We start from the raw sequence: 24,604 nt of genomic DNA on the forward strand, positions 1-24,604 counted from the left end.
CTGCCTCTTGAGAAACCTGTATGCAGGTCAGGAAGCAACAGTCAGAACTGTACATGGAACAACAGACTGGTTCCAAATAGGAAAAGGAGTGCGTCAAGGCTGTATATTGTCACCTTGCTTATTTAATTTATATGCAGGGTACATCATGAGGAACGCTGGGCTGGAAGATGCACAAGCTGGAATCAAGATTGCCGGGAGAAATATCAATAACCTCAGATATGCAGATGACACCACCCTTATGGCAGAAAGTGAAGAGGAACTCAAAAGCCTCTTGATGAAAGTGAAAGAGGAGAGTGAAAATGTTGACTTGAAGCTCAACATTCAGAATACAAAGATCATGGCAACTGGTCCCATCACTTCATGGGAAATAGATGGAAAAACAGTGGAAACAGTGTCAGACTTTATTTTTTGGGGCTCCAAAGTCACTGCAGATGCTGATTGCAGCCATGAAATTAAAAGATGCTTACTCCTTGGAAGGAAAGTTATGACCAACCTAGATAGCGTATTAAAAAGCAGAGACATTACTTTGCCAGCCAAGGTCCGTCTAGTCAAGGCTATGGTTTTTCCCGTGGTCATGTATGGATGTGAGAGTTGGACTGTGAAGAAAACTGATTGCCGAAGAATTGATGCTTTTGAACTGTGGTGTTGGAGAAGACTCTTGAGAGTCCCTTGTACCGCAAGGAGATCCAACAAGTCCATTCTAAGGGAGATCGATCCTGGGTGTTCATTGGAAGGACTGATGCTAAAGCTGAAACTGCAATACTTTGGCCACCTCATGCGACGAGTTGACTCACTGGAAAAGACTCTGATGCTGGGAAAGGTTGGGGGCAGGAGGAGAAGGGGACGACCGAGAATGAGATGGCTGGATGGCATCACCGACTCTGTGGACATGAGTTTGAGTGAACTCCTGGAGTTGGTGATGGACAGGGAGGCCTGGCGTGCTGTGATTCACGGGGTCGCGGAGAGTCGGACACGACTGTGCGACTGAACTGAACTGAACTGGTCATGATGTATGATCTTCTTAATGTGTTGTTGGATTCTGATTGCTAGAATTTTGTTAAGGATTTTTGCATCTATGTTCATCAGTGATATTGGCCTGTAGTTTTTTTGTGTGTGGGATCTTTACCGGGTTTTGGGATTAGTTGATGGTGGCCTCATAGAATGAGTTTGGAAGTTTCCCTTCCTCCGCAATTTTCTGGAAGAGTTTGAGTAGAATAGGGGTTAGCTCTTCTCTTAATTTTTGGTAGAATTCAACTGTGAAGCCGTCTAGACCTGGGCTTTTGTTTGCTGGAAGATTTCCGATTACTTCCTCTAGTTCCATGCTTGTGATGGGTCTGTTCAGATTTTCTATTTCTTCCTGGTTCAGTTTTGCCAAGGTGTACGTTTCTAGGAATTTGTCCATTTCTTCCAAGTTATTCATTTTATTGCCATATAATTGCTGATAGTATTCTCTAATAATCCTTTGTATTTCTGTGTTGTCGGTTGTGATCTCTCCATTTTCATTTCTAATTTTATTGATTTGGTTCTTCTCCCTTTGTTTCTTTTCTTTTTTTTTTTTGGTAATTAATTTATTTTTTATTGGAGGCAAATTATTTTACAATATTATATTGGTTGGTTTTGCCATACATTGATATGAATTCGCCCCGGGTTTACATAAGTTCCCCCATTTCTTGATGAGTCTGGCTAGTGGTTTCTCAATTTTATTTACCTTCTCAAAGAACCAGCTTTTGGCTTTGTTGATTTTTGCTATGGTCTCTTTTGTTTCTTTTGCATTTATCTATGCCCTAATTTTTACGATTTCTTTCCTTCTACTAACCCTGGGGTTCTTCATTTCTTCCTTTTCAAGTTGCTTTAGATGTAGAGTTAGGTTATTTAGTTGACTTTTTTCTTGTTTCTTGAGGTGTGCCTGTATTGCTATGAACTTCCCCCTTAGCACTGCTTTTACAGTGTCCCAGAAGTTTTGAGTTGTTGTGTTTTCATTTTCATTCTTTTCTATGCATATTTTTATTTCTCTTTTGATTTCTTCTATAATTTGTTCATTATTCAGCAGCGTGTTGTTCAGCCTCTATATGTTGGCATTTTTAATGGTTTTTCTCCTGTAATTGAGATCTAATCTTACTGCATTGTGGTCAGAAAAGATGCTTGGAATGATTTCAATTTTTTCGAATTTACCAAGGCTAGATTTATGGCCCAGGATGTGATCTATCCTGGAAAAAGTTCCGTGTGCGCTTGAGAAAAAGGTGAAATTCATTGTTTTGGGGTGAAATGTCCTATAGAGACCTATTAGGTCTAACTGGTCTATTGTATCATTTAAAGTTTGTGTTTCCTTGTTAATTTTCTGTTTAGTTGATCTATCCATAGATGTAAGTGGGGTATTAAAGTCTCCCACTATTATTGTTTTATTGTTAATTTCCCCTTTCATACTTGTTAGTAATTGTCTTACATATTACGGTGCTCCTATGTTGGGTGCATAAATATTTATAATTGTTATTGTGGAGAAGGCAATGGCAAGCCACTCCAGTACTCTTGCCTAGAAAATCCCATGGACGGAGGAGCCTGGTAGGCTGCAGTCCATGGGGTCGCTACGAGTCAGACATGACTGAGCGAATTCACTTTCACTTTTCACTTTCACACACTGGAGAAGGAAATGGCAACCCACTCCAGTGTTCTTGCCTGGAGAATCCCAGGGACGGGGGAGCCTGGTGGACTGCCGTCTATGGGGTCACACAGAGTCGGACATGACTGAAGTGACTTAGCAGTAGCAGCATATTATCTTCTTCTTGGATTGATCCTTTGATCATTATGTAGTTTCTTTCTTTGTCTCTTTTCACAGCCTTTGTTTTAAAATCTATTTTATCTGATATGAGTTTTGCTACTCCTGCTTTCTTTTGGTCTCTATTTGCGTGGAATATCTTTTTCCAGCCCTTCACTTTCAGTCTGTATGTGTCCCTCGATTTGAGGTGGGTCTTTTGTAGACAGCCTATATGGGGGTCTTGTTTTTGTATCCATTCAGCCAGCCTTTGTCTTTTGGTTGGGGCATTCAACCCATTTACGTTTAAGGTATGATCCCGTTGCCATTTTCTTTATTGTTTTGGGTTCGAGTTTATATACCCTTTCTGTGTTTCCAGTCTAGAGAAGATCCTTTAGCATTTGTTGGAGAGCTGGTTTGGTGATGCTGAATTCTCTCAGCTTTTGCTTGTCTGTAAAGCTTTTGATTTCTCCTTCATATTTGAATGAGATCCTTGCTGGGTACACTAATCTGGGCTGTACGTTATTTTCTTTCAACACTTTAAGTATGTCTTGCCATTCCCTCCTGGCCTGAAGAGTTTCTCCTGAAAGATCAGCTGTTATCCTTATGGGGATCCCCTTGTGTGTTATTTGTTGCTTTTCCCTTGCCGCTTTTAATATTTGTTCTTTGTGTTCGATCTTTGTTAATTTGATTAATATGTGCCTTGGAGTATTTCGCCTTGGGTTTATCCTGTTAGGGACTCTCTGTGTTTCTTGGACTTGGGTGATTATTTCTTTCCCCATTTTAGGGAAATTTTCAACTATTATCTCCTCAAGTATTCTTCATGGTCTTTCTTTTTGTCTTCTTCTTCTGGGACTCCTATGATTTGAATGTTGGGGGGTTTAATATTGTCCCATATGGAACATTCTGAAAGAGATGGGAATCCCAGACCACCTGACCTGCCTCTTGAGAAACCTGTATGCAGGTCAGGAAGCAACAGTTAGAACTGGACATGGAACAACAGACTGGTTCCAAATAGGAAAAGGTGTACGTCAAGGTTGTATATTGTCACCTTGCTTATTTAACTTATATGCAGAGTACATCATGAGGAACGCTGGGCTGGAAGAAGCACAAGCTGGAATCAAGATTGCTGGGAGAAATATCAATAACCTCAGATATGCAGATGAGACTACCCTTATGGCAGAAAGTGAAGAGGAACTCAAAAGCCTCTTGCTGAAAGTGAAAGAGGAGAGTGAAAAGGTTGGCTTGAAGCTCAACATTCAGAAAACAAAGATCATGGCATCTGGTCCCATCACTTCATAAGAAATAGATGGAAAAACAGTGGAAACAGTGTCAGACTTTATTTTTTTGGCTCCAAAATCAGTGCGGATGCTGATTGCAGCCATGAAATTAAAAGACGCTTGCTCCTTGGAAGGAAAGTTATGACCAACCTTGATAGTATATTAAAAAGCAGAGACATTACTTTGCCAACCAAGGTCCATCTATTCAAGGCAATGGTTTTTCCCGTGGTCATGTATGGATGTGAGAGTTGGACTGTGAAGAAGGCTGATCGCTGAAGAATCGATGCTTTCGAACTGTGGTGTTGGAGAAGACTCTTGAGAGTCCCTTGGACTGCAAGGAGATCCAACCAGTCCATGCTAAAGGAGATCAATCCTGGGTGTTCATTGGAGGGACTGATGCTAAAGCTGAAACTCCAATACTTTGGCCACCTCATGTGATGAGTTGACTCACTGGAAAAGACTCTGATGCTGGGAAAGGTTGGGGGCAGGAGGAGAAGGGGACGACGGAGAATGAGATGGCTAGATGGCATCACCGACTCTGTGGACATGAGTTTGAGTGAACTCCAGGAGTTGGTGATGCACAGGGAGGCCTGGCGTGCTGTGATTCATGGGGTCGTGGAGAGTCGGACACGACTGAGCGACTGAACTGAACTGAATGTCTCTAATATTGTCCTCATTTCTTTTAATTCTTTTTTCTTTTTCCGTCTCTGTTTCATTTATTTCTACAATTCTATCTTCTAGCTCGCTTATCCTGTCTTCTGCCTCTGTTATTCTACTGTTTGTTCCCTCCAGAGTGTTTCTGATCTCATCTATTGCATTATTCATTGAATATTGACTCTTTTTTATTTCCTCTAATTCTTTATTGAACATTTCTTGCATCTTCTCAATCCTTTACTCTAGTTTAATTAACTGTAACTCCATTTTGCTTTCCAGATTTTGAATCATTTTCACAATTAAAATTCGAAATTCTTTATCAGGTAGGTTCCCTATATCTTCCTCTTTTGTTTGTGTTGGTGGGCATTTATCCTGTTCCTTTACTTGTTGGGTATTTCTCTGCCTCTTCATCTTGCTTATATTGCTGTGTTCAGGGTGGCCTTTCCGTCTTCTGGAAGTTTGTGGAGTTCTCTTTATTATGTAGTTACCTCGTTGTGTGTGGGGTTGGATGGGTGACTTGTCAAGGTTCCCTGGTTAGGGAAGCTTGTGTCGATGTTCTGGTGGATGGAGCTGGATTTCTTCTCTCTGGAGTGCAATGAAGTGTCCAGTAATGAGTTTGATATGTCAGTGGGTTTGGAGTGGCTTTGGGCAGCCTGTATATTGAAGCTCAGTGCTATTCTCCTGTGTTGCTGGATAGTTTGCGTAGTATGTCTTTCACTGAAACTTGTTGACCCTTGGGTGGTGCCTGGTTTCAGTGTATGTATGGAGGCATTTGATGAGTACCTATCAATTAATGTTCTCTGGAACAGGAGATCTCTGGTGTTCTCAGGATTTGGCCTTAAGCCTCTGCCTCTGGTTTTCAGTCTTATTCTTGCAGTAGGCTCAAGGCTTCTCCCTCCGTTACTTCCAAGGCAGTTCCTTCTGTTGAAAAAGCTCTTCTGTTTTCTGGTCTCCTCAGTGTCTAATTCCCGTCCTTACACCAGGATGCGGTGGTGGACACTTTTTTTTATTTCCCCTGGCTCTCCTATTCAGTCCTGCTATGGGGAGGGAGGAACAGCTAACAAATATCCCTGGCGTCTGTGGGGAGTGTTCGCAGTGTCTCAGCTATACTGGGAATGCTCCCGCTCGAGGCGTGTGTGCTTTCCCCGTTTATGTTGCTTAGGCTTTAGTTTGCTCTGCTGGGAGCTGTCCGCGGCTGGCGCTGGGTTGCATGCACTTCCCAGGTCTGAGCGGCTCAGGTTCAGGTCCTCGGGTACTCGATAAAGGTGCAGACTTGGCTGGGCCTGCGTTTTGTGCCTTCCCCGGTCCTAGCAGCTCAGGTGACCAGGCATTTGGCAAGCGCGGTCGCTGCAACTTATTGCCTTCCCGGTCCCTGCCGCTTGGTTTTCTGGGAGTACAACCGGCGCACTTTCTCAGGCAGATATCAACCGGCCCGAACCCAAGAAGTCCTGGCCAGCAAGGAAGCCTGCCTGCAGCTTGGCACGGGAAGCCTCACTGGGGCCACGGCTGCCCCCGCCCCGGCGCTGGCTGCCCTCCCCGCCCTCGTTGGCGGGGGCTGGGGGATGGGCCGCCCGCTGCCGGCTCGCTCCGCTCAGTGCCCGGTTCTGTGGGCGGGGCTGGTGGAGTCCTGGGTTGGGGCTTTTTGCAGGCTTTTCCTAGCCTTTTCACCTTTTAGCTGCAGCTTCTGCTTCGATATTTTAAGTTCACGCCCTCAGTTTGCCCTAGGGCGTTCAAGCCCGGTTCTCCCTCTGAGCGCCGCCCACGCCTCCCTACCCAGCCCCCGCCTGCTAGTGGGGGGCGTGGGCGTCTGCGCTGCTTCTCCGCTGAGAGTTTTCTCTGGGCACTTAGTCTGTAAGTTTTAATTATTTATGTCTTTTGTCTCCCAGTTATGCGGCCCTCTGAGATTCCACTCACCAGTGTTTCCAGGTGTTTGGAAACTTCTCTTTTTTTTTTTTTTTTTTAAGCCTCCCTTCCCGGGACGGAGTTCTGTCCCTCCCTCTTTTGTCTCTCTTTTTATCTATTTCCTACCTCCTTTCGACCACTATGGGCTGCTTTTCTGAGTGCCTGATGTCCTCTGCCGGTATTCAGAAGTTGTTTTGTGGGATTTACTCAGCGTTCAAATGTTCTTTTGTTGATTTTGTGGGGGAGAAAGTGGCCGCCCTGTCCTATTCCTCCGCCATCTTCCTCAGCTTCTCTGAACACACTTTTATTGTGATTGAAAAGCTGATGCTGCCACCTCGTGGCAACGTTTAGCAACACTTTGAAAAGGAGCTATAACAATGTTACTTCACTAAGAACCTTGCCTACACTTTATTTGAACACACCCTATATTCAATATAGGGGCAATATAACAGAAAGTGGGCTTCCCTGGTGGCTCAGAGTGTAAGGAACCTACCTGTAATGCGGAAGATACGGGCTCAATCTCTGGGTCATCAGAGGTCATCAGTGCTGAAGGTACAACAAATTTTAACAAACTTTGACCCTCTTGTTTTCAAGTAATACTAAATATTTAAAATCGGGTTTATAACAGTTTAGAAAATAAAGTCATATTGAGGGAATCTTTATTAACGTGATGTTGGAGCAGGGCTAGTATGAGTCTTAGAAGTTAATGTTTTGTCACATTCCTTTCTAAATACCCTAAGATAGATTTGTTGTTGTTGTTGTTGTTTTGCTAAGCCATGTCAGACTCTTTGAGACTCCATGGACTGTAGCCCGCCAGGCTCCTCTGTCCATGGGATTTCCCAGGCAAGAATTCTGGAGTGGGTTGTCATTTCCTTCTTCAGGGGATTTTCCCAATTTCTGGATCGAATCCACGTCTCCTTCATTGGCAGGTGGATTCTTTACTGTTGAGCTACTGGGGAAGAATAAGATAGACCTAAGGAAATGGCAGCCCACTCCGGTGTTCTTGCCTGGAGAATCCCAGGGACGGGGGAGCCTTGTGGGCTTCTGTCTGTGGGGTCACACAGAGTCGGACACGACTGAAGTGACTTAGCAGCAGTAGCAGCAACAAATTTCTAGTAAATAAACTACTTCAGAGTCATATATTTTCCGAGATCCTGATGATAAAGAAGTAGTATTTCTCCAGGACATTCGATAAATAAGGATTCTTCTTTTCCTGGGCTACTAAGACTTTATAAAATTTAATTAGGAACAGATATTGTCTTATGCCTATAAAGACGATACTATGGAATTTTTATTAACTTGAGGAATATTGTACAACCATGGCTGATTCATGCGAATGTATGGCAAAAGCCACTACAATACTGTAAAGTAATTAGCCTCCAATTAAAATAAATTAATTTGCAAAAATAAAAAATTTAAAAAATTATCTTACTGAAGTATAGAACAAGAAAGCTATTGCATTTACTTTGCAAATAAAATTTAAAAATCAACAAAACCTACAGTCAATACTGCTATAAATATGTTTTATATAAAAATATTGATAATAAAAATAGTAAAATATCACTTACAATCTTCTGAGCACTTTTTGTGAAAGAGGAGAGTGAAAAGGTTGGCTTGAAGCTCAACATTCAGAAAACGAAAATCATGGCATCTGGTCCCATCACTTCATGGGAAATAAATGGGGAAACAGTGGAAACAGTGTCAGACTATTTTTTTGAGCTCCAAAATCACTGCAGATGCTGATTGCAGCCATGAAATTAAAAGACGCTTACTCCTTGGAAGGAAAGTTATGACCAACCTAGATAGCATATTAAAAAGCAGCGACATTACTTTGCCAACCAAGGTCTGTCTAGTCAAGGCTGTGGTTTTTCCTGTGGTCATGTATGGATGTGAGAGTTGGACTGTGAAGAAAGCTGATCGCCGAAGAATTGATGCTTTTGAACTGTGGTGCTGGAGAAGACTCTTGAGAGTCCCTTGGACCGCAAGGAGATCCAACCAGTCCATTCTAAAGGAGATCAATCCTGGGTGTTCATTGGAAGGACTGATGCTAAAGCTGAAACTCCAATACTTTGGCCACCTCATGGGACGAGTTGACTCACTGGAAAAGACTCTGCTGCTGGGAAGGATTGGGGGCAGGAGGAGAAGGGGACGACAGAGAATGAGATGGCTGGATGGCATCACCGACTCGATGGACATGAGTTTGAGTGAACTCCGGGAGTTGGTGATGGACAGGGAGGCCTGGCGTGCTGTGATTCATGGGGTTGCAAGAGTCGGACGCGACTGAGAGACTGAACTCTACTGAATACTAAATACTGGTTCTTATTTTAAATTTTGCTTTCTGTAGTCTCACGTGCATAACCTGAAATTAACTGGGACATTCCCATTTGACTTCTCTCTCTTTCTGCCTCTGTCTCTGCCTCTCTCACACACAAAATCTAAGCACATTAAAAATGACTGGGGTTTTTTTCAGTGTTTCTCTCATTCCTGTGGCATACGAAATTGTGGAAATGGTGTCTTTCTCTCACCAAAATATCTTTAAACCTTCCTCTCTCTTCCACAAAGTTTCATTTCAAATGTGTTTGTCTGTCTGACCAGATCTCCCTTTTCCCTTCTTTGGCAACAGAATTACTCTTTTATTATAAATAACTTGTCCATCCTAGACTTGGTAGTGCTGTCAATCATGAGACCCTGCCTCTCCCAAATCACTGAGGTAAGTACTTGCTCCAGCAGAGGAAATCAGTGAGGAAACCCCAACACTCTGGACACAGCCATCAGATTACTAAGCACGAGTTGGGTCAAAATCAGCATTTGTTTCTCTTGAAGGGTGTCAAATGGAGAGAGAGACAGTAAATAGAAACTATTTCTTTACTATCTTCTCTGAATATTACCATATTTTAATGCACTAAACCTAAAAACCAAGTCAACAGTCAACCAAAGTATGGTACAGATATGCTGTTTCCACCTTCTGCCTCCAAAATAGGCATCTGGGTTAATTTGAATTAGAATTGCCTATTCCTATGATATAAAACTCAAAATAAGTGACTTTTAAAAAGTATTTAAAGAAATTTATTTTTGCCACAATATAGGACTAATACGGTTGTACAGCGTATCAGGGATACGAATGCTTCCTCATGGTCCAAAATGATTGCTCAAGTTCCAGCCATTAAAGCCTCATTCCAGGTCACACAAGGGAGCTAGCTGAGAAGAAAGGCACTCTCTGAAAGTATAAGAAGACTTCCTATAAGTACTTCATAAATCTTCCACTTAGCCGTCAGGACTTAGTAACATGTCAACACCCAATTACAAAGGACGATGAGAAATGCAGTCTTTTATACTGGCTTCCCAGGTAGCACTAGTGGTAAAGAACCCACCTGCCAGTGCAGGAGATGTTAAGAGACACGGGTTCAATTCCTGAGTCGAGAAGATCCCCTGGAGAAGGAAACGGTAACCCACTCCAGAATCCTTGCCTGGGGAATGCCACGGACAGAGAAGAGTCAGACACAATGAAAGCGACTTAGTGCGGAGGCATACAGGTTTCAATGTACCAACCAGACAGAGGTCATCTGTTAAAGATGGGCAGAATGAAATACGGGATGTCTCTTGAGTAGTTCCTGCCACACTAAGCACATGGGGTCTGTTTGACTTCTCCTCATCTTTTATTTTTCCTCAGCGATCTGACTATGATGATGGCATTAATACAATAGCTAGAAGTATAGGCATTACTGTCTGAGGAGCTGAGTGGAAACCCCCAACCCCACTACACACCAGTTGCATGACCCTGCCTCCACTGCAAGATACCACCCCTTTATGCTCTTCTTTCATAGTAGTACTGGCCACAGTTTGATTTGCCTTTATTTGCAAGTCTCTCCCCTCTCAATGGAATGTAAGCCCCATGTAAGAAGGGTCTTTGCTTGTGTGGCTCACAGATAAATCCTCAGAACCTGGGATACTGCCTACCAAGCATCATGTTATTATAAGTCATCACAAGTGTATTTGTTAATTGTATAAATTATTTTGGCAATTATAACTTCTGTTGAGAAGAATAGTTAAGAAGAATAGTCCAATTAAAAATATTTAGGATTTATGATTTAAATAGGCAAAATAATATTCCATATGAAATCTTTTCAAATATTACGTGTACATACACATAAAAATACTGGAAGAATATAAACAAATGATTTAACACAAATGTTCTGTACAGACCAACCATTTTATATAAGGACTTTTGTCTTTTAATATCCCATTAGCTCATAAAATAGATTGTATACATTGATATATTTCTATGTTCTACATATACTAAAAAAATACACATATACAAGAAATAACTGAAACAAACATATGAAAGCAGCTGCAGCTTGTATATGCGACTAGTATAACTACATGTGATTTTTATCTTTCATGTTCTATTTTCCAAATATTCTAGAGTGATTTTAAGTACCAGCTCCAGAAGTGCCTTTTATTATTCTTCTTAGGCAACAACAAAAACATTTTTAAACTTTAGTCACATATATTTTATATTATTAGTTTTTTGTTGGATTTTTACACTAAATTGTATAATAACCCAAGTAAGTTGAAATATCCTCCCAATTTTTAAAAAACTGCCCCATCATTTTTAAAGAGTGGTAAAAACCATGGTCCAAGAAAGTAATTTATGGAATCTCCAGGATGGCTCAAAACCTCTGGTCGCACTCAACGGGATCTCTTGTGAAGGATATAGACAAATCTACTTTGCATCAGCATCAGGATATCTGACTTCAACCCCATTATGTTTGGCTTTGAAATGGCACAAGTGAGATTTGGGGAGGGTGCAGCCACTGACCCATCACCCTGAGTTCAGATGGGAGCCACTTCCAACTAAATGGAAGGTCCACTCTTTGAATGAGCTCCACATAAAGCCTCCACAGCCTTGACAAAGTAGAACATCTACTCGGATAATCCCAGTGTGTTTCAGGGAACTTTCAAACACCTGAAGAAGACCCAAGAGCCCCTAATCCTTTCTAAAGGTTGGGTTCTGCATCAAGAGATAGTTCAGATGCTCAAGGACTTATAGTAAACACTGTATCCTCTTTCCTGACCAATTACTCTTTCTTAAATTGTTTATAAATCTTTCCTTCTTTGATTGAAACATAAAATGAGGTATAGTTTGCCCTGATGGAGTTTCCAGTCTTGTTTTTGCTAACTGTATAGAGCTTCTCCAGCTTTGGCTGCAAAGAATACAATCAATCTGATTTTGGTGCTGACCATCTGGTGATGTTCATGTGGGGAGTCTTCTCTTATGTTGTTGGAAGAGGGTGTTTGCTATGTCCAGCGCATTCTCTTGGCAAAACTCTATTAGCCTTTGCCCTGCTTCATTCTGTACTTCAAGGCCAGGTTTGCCTGTTACTCCAGGTGTTTCTTGACTTCCTACTTTTGTATTCCAGTCCCCTATAATGAAAAGGACATCTTTTGGGGGTATTAGTTCTAGAAGGTCTTGTAGGTCTTCATAGAACCATTTAACTTCAGCTTCTTCAGCATTACTGGTTGGGGCATAGACTTGGATTACCATGATTCTGAATGGTTTGCCTTGGAAACAAACAGAGATCATTCTGTCGTGTTTTTTTTTTTTTAATTTATTTATTTTAATTGGAAGCTAATTACTTTACATTACTGTATTGGTTTTGCATATATTGACATGAATCTGCCCTGGGTGTACATGTGTTCCCCATCTTGAACCCCCCTCCCACCTCCCTCCCCATCCCATCCCTCTGGTTCATACCAGTGCACCAGCCCCGAGCATCCGGTATCATACATCAAACGCAGACTGGTGATTTGCTTCACATTGAGACTGCATCCAAGTACTGCATTTTGGACTCTTGTTGACCATGATGGCTACTCCATTTCTTCTAAGGGATTCCTGCCCACAGTAGTAGATATAATGGTCATCTGAGTTAAATTCACCCATTCCAGTCCATCTTAGTTCGCTGATTCCTAAAATGTCGATGTTCTCTCTTGCCATATCCTCTTTGACCACTTCCAATTTGCCTTGATTCATGGACCTAACATTCCAAGTTCCTATGCAATATTGCTCTTTACAGCATTGGACCTTGTTTCCATCACCAGTCACATTGTCAACTGGGTGTTGTTTTCGCTTTGGCTCCGTCCCTTCATTCTTTCTGGAGTTATTTCTCCACTGATCTCCAGTAGCATACTGGGCACCTACCCACCTGGGGAGTTCCTCATTCAGTATCCTATCATTTTTCCTTTTCATACTGTTCCTGGGGTTCTCAAGGCAAGTATACTGAAGTGGTTTGCCATTCCCTTCTCCAGTGGACCACATTCTGTCAGAGCTCTCCACCATGACCCGTCCGTCTTGGGTGGCCCCACATGGCATGGCTTAATTTCACTGAGTTAGACAGGGCTGTGGTCCATGTGATCAGATTGGTTAGTTGTCTGTGATTGTGGTTTCAGTCTGTCTGCCCTCTGACGCCCTCTCTCAGCGCCTACTGTCTTACTTGGGTTTTTCTTACCTTGGACGTGGTTTTTGGTCTCTGGGTGACTTTTTTAATGTTGCCGTATATTTTTTATACTCCAAAATCATAGGTAAATTAGATAAGATTTCAATCCTGGGTGTTCATTGGAAGGACTTATGCTAAAGCTGAAACTCCAATACTTTGGCCACCTCATGTGAAGAGTTGACTCACTGGAAAAGATTCTGATGCTGGGAAGGATTGGGGGTGGGAGCAGAAGGGGACGACAGAGAATGAGATGGCTGGATGGCATCACCGACTCGATGGACATGAGTTTGAGTGAACTCCGGGAGTTGGTGATGGACAGGGAGGCCTGGCGTGCTGTGATTCATGGGGTCGCAAAGAGTCGGACACGACTGAGCAACTGAACTGAACTGAACATCAAAATTAGTATTAGAAATTCAACTGTCAAAAACCTCATTAGAGACTGGGGCAGGAAAAAACAAGGAAATGTTCTAGAAATTTTCTTTGGTGCAGAGATCTAATAAACGTATTTTAAGGAATTGTGTATGTGGTTCAAAGGGCTTCCCAGATGGTGCTAGTGGTAAAGCCACCTGCTAATGCAGGAGACATAAAAGATATGGGTTCTTTCCCTGCGTGGGGAAGATCCCCTGGAGGGGGCATGGCAACCCACTCCAGTATTCATGCCTGGAGAATCCCATGGACAGAGGAGACTGGTGGGCCACAGTCTATGGGGTCACAAATAGTCAGACAAGATTGAAGCAATGTAGCACTCACGCTTGTAGTTCAAAGTCAAGATGAAGAGCAATCTCTTGGAAGCAGGATTTGGTGAACCGAGCATGGGGTTTGAACTTTATTCTTTTCCTGGGAAAGTGAGAAGCAATCATGGCATCCAAATGACAGGAACATAAATTCTGATCAAGCAGCCTCTCCTTTTCCCATTCATTCAGAAGCCTTGCTAAATGGTATAGAATCATAGGAACATTCCCAGTTCATTTGATTTTCATAGAAGTTCTTTTTTCCCCCATATCCTGTATTGGATATGAATTTAGGTCTTAGAAAAAAACCTTCTTTTTTATAAATATTCCTTTTGGTGATGAGACTTTAGTGCTAAAGGCTTCACTCCTTTAGAGAAAGTCAGGAAAACTTGGAAGGCCAAGTCATAGATAAAGAAGTGATTTTCATCCAGTGTAGAGATCACACAAGGTAAAAGCAAAGAGCGAAAGCCTGTGCCCTCAAGCAGCTGAGTGAATTCTCACAATGGCCATAAGGAGGTAAACAGAAATTACATGGACTGAAGCCCACCAGGCTCCTCTGTCCATGGGATTCTCCAGGCAAGAATACTGGAGTGGGTTGCTATTCCCTTCCCCAGGCTATCTTCAGGACCCAGGGTTGGAACCAGGGGCTCCTGCATTGCAGGCAGATTCTTTACCATCTGAGCCACCAGGGAAGCCCCCTTTTTACTTTCTTTCCCATGCAGGTGGCTAGGCCATACCTATAACCCCAGATACAAACAGTAACAACCAGGATGTTGGGAACAGAGGGTCTCATTATGTTGTGTTATTCTATAAATATAAACATTCCATAATAAAAATATTTTTGAGTAAAAATACATTGGATGAAGTGTCAGAGCATTTGATGGCAAATAGTAGAGCAATGTCTTAGAAATGACCTGGAGAATAATCGGAAATCAACAGCTGTCATGATCTATCATGGTGTTCACAAACCCAAGAGCAGAAACCCTCTCCACCACCATAACACATCATCTGTGTGACTCAGCAAATAAATAGAGCTCTGGTTTCCAGAAGACATTTAGATGCCATGGATGATTAGAGGAACCTCTTGCCATCTACCAGAACCCCAAGAACCTCTGCTCTAAGGCACAGATCAGAACAGTGATAATTTTCTTTCCAGCAAGAGAAAGAAAAGTCACCTCATTTCACTATTAGCAGCAAACGCATACACATCTGAAATGGTTCATCCCAGCCTCCATCTAATTAATTGTATCTACAATAAATAAATAAAAGAAATTAAATGGAGGAAATTTTTGAGCTAACATTCTGATCCTTGTAATAGCATCCTACTAGCAATCGCACCCCACTACAGTACTCTTGCCTGGAAAATCCCATGGATGGAGGAGCCTGGTAGGCTGCAGTCCGTGGGGTCGCTAAGGGTCGGACACGACTGAGCGACTTCACTTTCACTTTTCACTTTCACACATTGGAGAAGGAAATGGCAACCCACTCCAGTGTTCCTGCCTGGAGAATCCCAGGGACGGGGGAGCCTGGTGGGCTGCCGTCTATGGGGTCGCACAGAGTCGGACACGACTGAAGTGACTCAGCAGCAGCAGCAGCAGCACTACTTCTGTCTCTCTGTTTAGCACATGCCTCATTCCTGAAGAGACAACAGTTTCACTGAATGCACTGTTATTCCCAGCCTGTACACTGGCTCCACGTCTTAGTACCCAGTTGATTCCATAGTCTGCTCACTTCCCTTGAACCCAAGTCACTCCATGCCAGTCCAGTCCCTGTAATGTGCTTAGTATTGTTGCAATCTTCAAAGCAGGTACAACAACTTCTGGAGTGAGGAAGGATTGTGACACTATCCTTTCATCAATACTGCCTGAGAAATCATTTGCTTATCCAAAAACCCCATCAAGATATTTATCTGGGCAGGGGTTTGAGCTAGATTCTACACCTTAATTCTTTCCTACATCACTACTTAAGCATGTCTGTTTTTTGTTTTGTTTTGTTTCCTCTACTCATATGTGGATCTCTTTATAGTCTAGAGATAAATTTTACATTTTTAGATCACCAACAGCTATCAGGGCTAAAAACGTATGTTGTTAGAATTTAGTTTATACCAAATGGATACTTTTCAAAAATCACTTAACTTTTATGAAAATGATTGCAATCCGTATAATTCCTCTTTGGATTCTTCTGAGGTTGAGGGGAGCAGAAAGGTGTTGAAATACTTTTTATCTTCATTCTATTGTATTTTTTAATTTGAAAAGAATAACAGAAAAATACTAACAAGACAATAAGAAATACATTTTCTCTGCATGCCATCCCCGAGCATCCTACAACATGCATTGACCCTGAAGTAGTGATTCGTTTCACATATGACAACATACGTGTTTCAATGCCATTCTCCCAAATCATCCCACCCTCACCCTCTCCCATAGAGTCCCAAAGACTGTTCTATACATCTGTGTCTCTTTTGCTGTCTCGTATACAGGGGATGACCCAGAGGGAGGATAAAGGGAGAAGGGAGGTGGGAGGGGGGTTCAGGAGGGGGAACTTATGTAAACCCGGGGCAAATTCATATCAATGTATGGCAAAACCAACCAATATAATATTGTAAAATAATTTGCCTCCAATAAAAAATAAATTAACTACATAAAAAAAAAGAAATACATTTTCTGCATTTTAATTACCAATAACTTCTCATCACATTGTTTCTGATTTTTTAGAAGTTTTCTCATTTTTTTCATTCACTTCTTTGCAATTTATTTCTACTTTCTGTAGTAAGCTATCTCTATCTTTATTTGAAAGAACTAGGGAAAACTGAATATTAATACTAAAGTAATAGTTGGAAAACTAAAGAATAGAGGTGTATGTAGAGAGGCAAATGGGAACTATTACTAGGACTTGTCACTTGGTGGAAGAATAAGAATACTGGATTTTTTTTTTTTTTTTTTGGTTAACATTTTTCTTCACTAGCTTGCTGCTACTGCTGCTAAGTCACTTCAGTCGTGTCCGACTCTGTGTGACCCCATAGATGGAAGCCCATCAGGCTCCCCCATCCCTGGGATTCTCCAGGCAAGAACACTGGAGTGGGTTGTCATTTCCTTCTCCAATGTGTGAAAGTGAAAAGTGAAAGTGAAGTCGCTCAGTCGTGTCCGACCCTTAGCGACCCCACGGACTGCGGCCTACCAGGCTCCTCCATCCATGGGATTTTCTAGGCAAGAGTACTGGAGTGGCTTGCCATTGCCTTCTCCGTTCACTAGCTTAGCTGCATTTTATTTTTATCTTCAGTGATCATGATATTGTATTTTTGGAAGGTAAGAATTAAGAAAATAAGCATAATAGATATTAAAAAATAATGTATGGAGCATTATTTACTTTTTAAAGTCATATTGAAGAGATGTAAATGTTTTGTTTCATATTTGCAACTCTACATGTAAGGATAGGGGTAATGTTCGCTGTTCCAAAGAAGCTCACCTCATCTGGACATTTCTGTTGGTCCAACTAGTGTGAAAGTATTAGTAACTAGGTTACTTCAACATTTATTAGATTTGACTGTATTCTCAGTAATGAAGATGTTTGAGGAGAAAGAATTGCTGAGTCTGGGTGATTGGGGATTTTTGTCACTAATAGGGACATAATGAAATAGAGCTTTTTAAAAAAGGTACTAAAATTAAAATCATGTAGAAGAATGGAAGGATCATTTCAGTTCACTTCAGTTCACTCGCTCAGTTTTGTCCGACTCTTTGCAAACATGAATCGCAGCACGCCAGGCCTCCCTGTCCATCACCAACTCCCGGAGTTCACTCAAACTCATGTCCACAGAGTCGGTGATGCCATCCAGCCATCTCATTCTCTGTCGTCCCCTTCTCCTCCTGCCCCCAATCCCTCCCAGCATCAGAATCTTTTCCAGTGAGTCAACTCGTCGCATGAGGTGGCCAAAGTAATGGAGTTTCAGCTTTAGCATCAGTCCTTCCAATGAACACCCAGGACTGATCTCCTTCAGAATGGACTGGTTGGATCTCCTTGCAGTCCAAGGGACTCTCAAGAGTCTTCTCCAGCACCACAGTTCAAATGCATCAATTCTTCGGCGCTCAGCTTTCTTGACCGTCCAACTCTCACATCCATTCATGACCACGGGAAAAACCATAGCCTTGACTAGACGGATAGCACCCCCCAAATTCTGCAAATTTTTAAGCATCTTTGGATGATGGTCAGATAGTCTAGCCATGTCTAGAAGCTTTACTTTTTAATCTATTTTCTGTTTTAGATGGAAATTTAACTTTTGAGGAAAAACTTTCTCCTGGCGATGGTCCTCCACATAGCAACTTTCACTTCTTTATTTCTCAAGCTGTAGATGAGAGGATTCAACATAGGAATCACTGCTGTGTAGAACACTGCCACCACTTTATTGAGATCCAGAGAAAAAACTGCGCCTGGCCTCAGGTAGATAAAAAGAGTCCCATACAAGATGGAGACACCTGAGAGATGGGACGAGCACGTGGAAAAGGCTCTGTGCCTCCCGTGAGCAGAGCGGATGCTCAGGATGGAGATGAGGATGCAAAAACAGGAGATTAATATAGTCAGGCTGCTGGTGACAAGAACAGCTCCAACCACGATGAAAACTAGCAATTTATTGATCCGCGTGTCAGCACATACCAGAGATAGAAGCGGGGCCATGTCACAGAAGAAGTGATTGATAATGTTGGAACCACAAAAGGGAAGTCGGAAAGCAGCTGCTGTGTGGGTCATGGTGTTCAGAAATCCAACAGCGTAGGGTCCAACCACCAGCTGTATGCAGAGTCTGTGGGACATGACAACTGAATACAGCAATGGGTTACAGATGGCCACGTAGCGGTCATAAGCCATGGATGCCAGGAGAAGGCACTCGATGGCCACAAAGAACCCAAAGAACCACTGCTGCAAGGTGCAGCCCAGGAAAGAAATGGCTTTCCTTTCAGCGAAGAACTCGCTGAGCATCTTGGGGCCAACCACAGATGAAAAGCAGACATCCGCAAAGGACAGGTGACTGAGAAAAAAGTACATAGGTGTGTACAGGCGGGAATCCATCCGGATGAGGATAATCATGCCCAGGTTTCCTGTCATGGTAGCACGGTAAAAAAGAAGGAAGAGCAAGAAGCAGAAGCCTTGCACATGCGGATGGTACTTTAAGCCTGTGAAAATAAACTCTGGGATCCTTGTCTAGTTTTCACCAGCCATTGGTTAGTTCGGTCTCCAGAGTGAGAAAAAAACAAGAAAGTGATAGTGCACAAAGCTTTAAATTACTTGAAAGCATAACATTACCCATAAGAAAAGAAATTACAGGTTTTCAGTTTAGGAACATTGGCATAAAAAGGCTAGAATAAAACGCCAGCAAATAAAATACAGTTTTAAAGAGCAATACAGCTTAAATGTTTTAGAGAGAAAATTAGGGTTTAAATAAGAGTTTGTTCGACATTAGAAAATCTATAAAATATTTCAAATGTTGGTCAGTCTTATTTTCCCATAGATCCATTTAACTCATCTTGAACTTTTGAAGAGAAATAAAGAAGCAGAAATAGGTTTAAAAAGTGAGTTAAACTTACATGTCAGTGAGTTTGTTTCTTCTTTAGAGAATTAACATCGGATTACAAACTGTGCTCTTTTTTCAGCATGCATTTCATCTTCCCACCCAGACCTGTGCCTTTGCACAGAGAGGAAGTCCAACTGTCTAGCAGTCACTTGGTTTTCTTCTTAGATTTTCCCCCAAGGAAATAGGAAGATTCCACTCTGAAAAAAAAAAAAAAAATCTCTGCATGAATTAAGGTTTTCAGAAGTAGTTACATTATTTTTTGTTCTGGGAGAATTTGTTTCCCTAAAGTATGCCATACCTTGGGAATTTTATTAAGAGGAAAGTAAATTAAAATGTTATTGCTGCCTCTAAATGTTTTTTAAAAATCCTCTGGGATCAAAATATTTGTTTTCTGTGTTTGACTCCTTCTCTTACCTCCTTCTTTAGCTACTTACAGAGTAAACTTCAGTGTAATGATGACACAATTTCTGGAACTGTTTATCTAAAGTTCATTATAATAGAGAATTTTCCACAGGATACCTTATTTGACATTGTGATCATTTTAATTAGTATCTTTTTCCAATATGGACAAACAAAAAATCACTGAGAATCAAAATGTGTGAAGAATTTCTATTATATATATATACAGGTTTTATCATGAGAAATTGAGAGATGTTTCACTGACAAAGGTAAGCCTGATGCTGCATTGGAGCTTTACCAGTCATCTTGCTGATTTCTAGTGAGACTGAGCAACTTTGCAATATTTACAAGACATTTATATAACCACTTCCATGAAGTGGTTGTTCAAGTGTCTTGCCCACATTTTTTCACTAGATTGCCTAGTTTTTTAACAAAATCAGTTCAGTTCAGTCGTTCAGTCGTGTCCGACTCTCCGCGACTCCATGAATCACAGCACGCCAGGCCTCCCTGTCCATCACCAACTCCCGGAGTTCACTCAAACTCATGTCCACAGAGTCGGTGATGCCATCCAGCCATCTCATTCTCGGTCGTCCCCTTCTCCTCCCGCCCCCAACCTTACATGATAGTTATTCACGTATTTCAGGTATACCAGCTATACCCACTGTAAATACATCGTTCCTTGGTGTGTCTTACATCTTTATGCTCCTAACGGCAAGCCTATGGTCTCAGTTTTAATGTGGTTTAGGGAATCAATATTTCCTTCAAATTTAGTATTTTTGTAGCTTATTTTTGTAAATTTGCAACCACATATCACAGAGACCCTCTCCTGTGTTATTTTCTAAATGTTTTAATTCCTTGCCTTTCACATCTTGATCTCCAAATCATCTTTAGATGACCTTAGTGTGTGTTTTGAGGTAAGGGTAAATGATCACTTTTTTCTCATGCAGACATTCAATGGTTCCAATACCATTTTTTCAAATATTTTCTCTCCTCAGTATATCGCAGTGTAGTTAACCAACATAGTCACCAACACTGGCAGAAAGCATGATGAAAAATAAATAAGACAAAAATTCTAGGGTGTTACTATTTTTAGTAGTTACTGAACTAAAATTAAATGCATTTTCTGTTGTTCTTTATTTTTTTAATTAAAGTTTAAATACATTTTAAAGAAAGCTTTTAAGGATGACAAAGTGTAGATCTCAATAAGTCTTATACTAGTACAAAAACATCATTTATTCCCCCATTTCTTGGATTTGTTGCCATGTCCCAGAAAATAGAACAGAAAAATATGGCTGAAGGAATATTGTAACTGGAGAAAATAAAAGTGTGAGACCAAATTATGAAGTCACAGGTAATGCATTGACTTTTCATGGCTGTTGGTGCATTATCTGTAAATATAGAATTAACATCCTGCCTATGTCACAAAAATCAATAAATAATAACAATAATAGCTAATACTTTATTAAAGAACATGGAGGCATTCTGTACTTCATATGCACAAAGCATATGATTACAGCAGCAAAGTCCCAATAAGTTATTTCTATGACTAAAGAGCATAGAGGATATAAAAGGCCTTGGGAATAAATCGACACCAAACATGAAGGTAATATTAGAGAGTGCTATGGTTACATAGTTCCTGAATATCTCACTTTTTTCAGGTTTATTGGTACACAATTAACATAATAGTTTATTAGTCCAAGGTATACAGCAAAATGATTCAGTATTTGTGTATATTGCAAAACGATTACCCCAATTAGCTTATCAATCTCCTAACAGAATTCTGAATTTTATTTCTCATGATAAGAATGATTAAAATCTCCTCTCTCAGCAACTTACAAATATAAAATACAGTATTGTTAGCTATAGCAACTATGCTATATTTTACAGCCCTGGAACATATTTATCTTGTAATTGAAAATTTTAAACTTTTGACCTTACTACATTTTTTAACAGTCTATGTTTAAAGAGTCAAGGTCAAGATTACAGACAATGAGAGATCTCAACACACTGTAAGAAAAATGAGAGTACTGTTAAGTAACTGCTATGATTACAACATTTACTCAGGACTTAACAAAGAACTTCTGATATCCTAGTCATAAAAATTTTTCTATGAATATTTTTAAATCTTGGGATTCAATAATCTACTGTTTTGAGTTTAAGGTTCTAAAATTCATCCCTACTGAATCAGAAATGAGGAAAGCACAGTGAGAGAATTATAACCCAAGACCTTACATGACTTGTCAGTGACCCAAAATCTCAACATAAAATAAAGATTCTCTATACCCAGCCCATGTGGCTACACCTTGCATACAGATTACTCTCAATCTGCAGTATAAATGGTGTTCCAGTTTATTTGCCTGTAAGAAACTTCTTCCTTTGAAATGTCCTTCTGAATGATTCTTTTACTTCCTTGTTTCTCAGGCTATAGATAAGTGGGTTCAACATGGGAATCAGGGCTGTGTAGAACACAAAAACCACTTTATTAATATCCAGGGAGAAACTGGAACTTGGACGTACATAGATGAAGAAGAGTGTCCCATAAAGGATGGAGACAGCAGTCAGGTGTGAAGAGCAGGTAGAGAAGACTTTCCACCTCCCATCAGCAGACAGATCCTCCGACAGTGATGACAATTAAATGTAGGAGACCAACAGGATCCGGCCACTGAGCTCCAGCCAAGAGAAAAGTAAAACTTCATGACCCGTGTGTCTGCACATGCCAGGGAGAGAGCAGGAAGAAGGGCACAGAAGACGTGATTGATGATTTTTGGACCACAGTGAGGCAGGCGAGAGGTGAGAGCTGTGTGGATCATGGTGCTTATAGGGCCCACGGAATCAGGAGCTACCACCAGCTGCCCACAGACTCACTGAGATATAATGAGTGTATACAATAGGGGCTGACAGATGACCACATGCCAATCGTATGACATGGAAGCCAGGAGGGAACACTCAGTCACTACACACTGATGAAAAAACCAGAGCTGGGCAGTGCAATCAAAGAAAGAGATGACTTTTTTCTCCACGAAGATGTCAGTTAACATCTTGGGACCAATGACAGAAGAGGAACAGCAGTCCACAAAGGACAAGTGGCTGAGAAAAACGTTCACGGGGCTGTGCAGTCGAGAATCCATCCAAATGAGAGTGATCATCCCCAAGTTTCCCAGAAAAGTGGCAACATAGACCAAGAGAAATGTCACAAAAAGAACAGCCTGGAGCTGGAAGTGATTTATCAAGCCCATGGAAACAAACTCTGTCACCAGAGTTTCATTTTCCACAATCCATTTCTCTGATCTAATCTGTAACGAGAAAGAGAGAGATCTTTCTTTGGGGTCAATTCATAATTGGGTTTCCTCATTTTAAAAATGAATGAATCTTTTATCCTTCTTACATTTACAGGGTAGATTGACAGACAACACTCCTGACTTCTACCTCTGAGAGGTCATCCATCCGCTTATTGTTTGCATGATATTAAGTCACTAAACCTCAGTTTCTTCTTGATTAAAACAGAAATTTTTGAAGAGAATCATAGATTTTTAGGTGTAGAAGTAGCTTTTGGAGATTATCTAAAGCAATTCCACTAACTGTGCCAGATTACATTTCTAAAAATCCCTGCCTTTGAACTAAGGATATTTTAAGACTCATTTCACAGATAAGGTATCATGTGCATTTGATGAATTCAGGCTGATAGTTCTCACTCTCACCCTAGATAAAGGCGGTAAGGAATACAACTTCCTTGCTAATTGCTTCAGATTCTGGAAGAAAGTCAGTGTGTTGTCTAAAAGATAACTTTGAAGTCTAAGAAGGAATGCAAGCTCAGACAAATGAAGTCGGCTTTTGAACAGAGTTCAGAGTCCTCAGCGGGGTCTAATCTGTGATGCCGTCTCCAGAGCACCTATATTCCTCATATTAGTAATGCACATGCTGATTACTTTATCAAACTCCATTCTCTTTTCAGCCTGTAAGAGAGACTAGTTCTTAAACATTCAATAGATGTTGTAATCAATTGTGTCTTATCAGAATCTGGGAGAGTAAAATAATATCTTAAGCATGAAAAGGACACACCTAGGCATTTATCCCCCTAAAAACCTATGCTGACAGAGAAACCTGGACAACTGTATTCATAGAAACATTATTCATCATGGCCAAACACTTGAAATAACAAAATGATTGAGCAAACTGTGGTATATTCATACCACAGAATACTATTCAGTAATAAAGAGGAGCTAAATATGATAAATGCAACAATCTGGCTGAGTGTCAAGAGCAGAGTTGATAAAAATACAATCTCAAAAGGTCATGTACTTTATGATTCCATTTATAAAACTCAGATGGCAGAATTTCAGAGATGGAGAAGAGGTGCCTGGGATTAAGAATGTTGGGAAGGAGGGTGGTGGTGTTACTATAAAAGGATAACACAGAGGAGATCTTTGTGGAGATGGAATAGTTTTGTATCTTGATTGTGCTCGTAGTTAAACAAATCTACATGAGTGCTAAAACAATACAGAACTATACACATAACATGCCAGTGTCACTTTCCTGGTTTTTGTATTGTACTATAGTAGGAAACTGGGGTAAAACTGAGGGAAAGGTACATGAGACCTCTCTGTACTATCTTTGAAGCTTCCTGTGAATATTTATTTCAAAATAAAAAGGTTTTAGAAAAAATGAATAGAAAGTTAGAGGAAGGGGAAATGAGTATAGCATCAAAAAGAAAATAAAAACTGAAGAAGGGAGGTACATGTTTTGGACATGGAAATAATCATGTTGGTTCCAGCAACAGAATCACACAGAAATATTAAGTCGAGTGTGTGTAGGCGATGTGTTAACAGAAAGCTAAT

General features: G+C 40.9%; 1 protein-coding gene and 1 pseudogene across 1 annotated transcript; both read right to left on the reverse strand.

Annotated features, from left to right (window-relative positions):
- Positions 1-18,074: 18,074 nt before the first annotated feature.
- Positions 18,075-18,901, reverse strand: LOC148775775 (olfactory receptor 5G9-like). The gene has a single exon (XM_088843588.1). The coding sequence runs from the start codon at positions 18,884-18,886 to the stop codon at positions 18,077-18,079; it is 810 nt and encodes a 269-aa protein (XP_088699714.1). The 5' UTR covers positions 18,887-18,901; the 3' UTR covers positions 18,075-18,076.
- Positions 18,902-22,024: 3,123 nt separating this feature from the next.
- On the reverse strand, positions 22,025-22,915 carry LOC148775776 (olfactory receptor 5G25-like; annotated as a pseudogene).
- Between the last annotated feature and the right edge of the window lie 1,689 nt (positions 22,916-24,604).

This window comes from Moschus berezovskii, chromosome 14 (assembly GCF_049115385.1).
Source record: "Moschus berezovskii isolate FMDL1 chromosome 14, NW_MosBer_1.0, whole genome shotgun sequence".
Taxonomy (NCBI): domain Eukaryota; kingdom Metazoa; phylum Chordata; class Mammalia; order Artiodactyla; family Moschidae; genus Moschus; species Moschus berezovskii.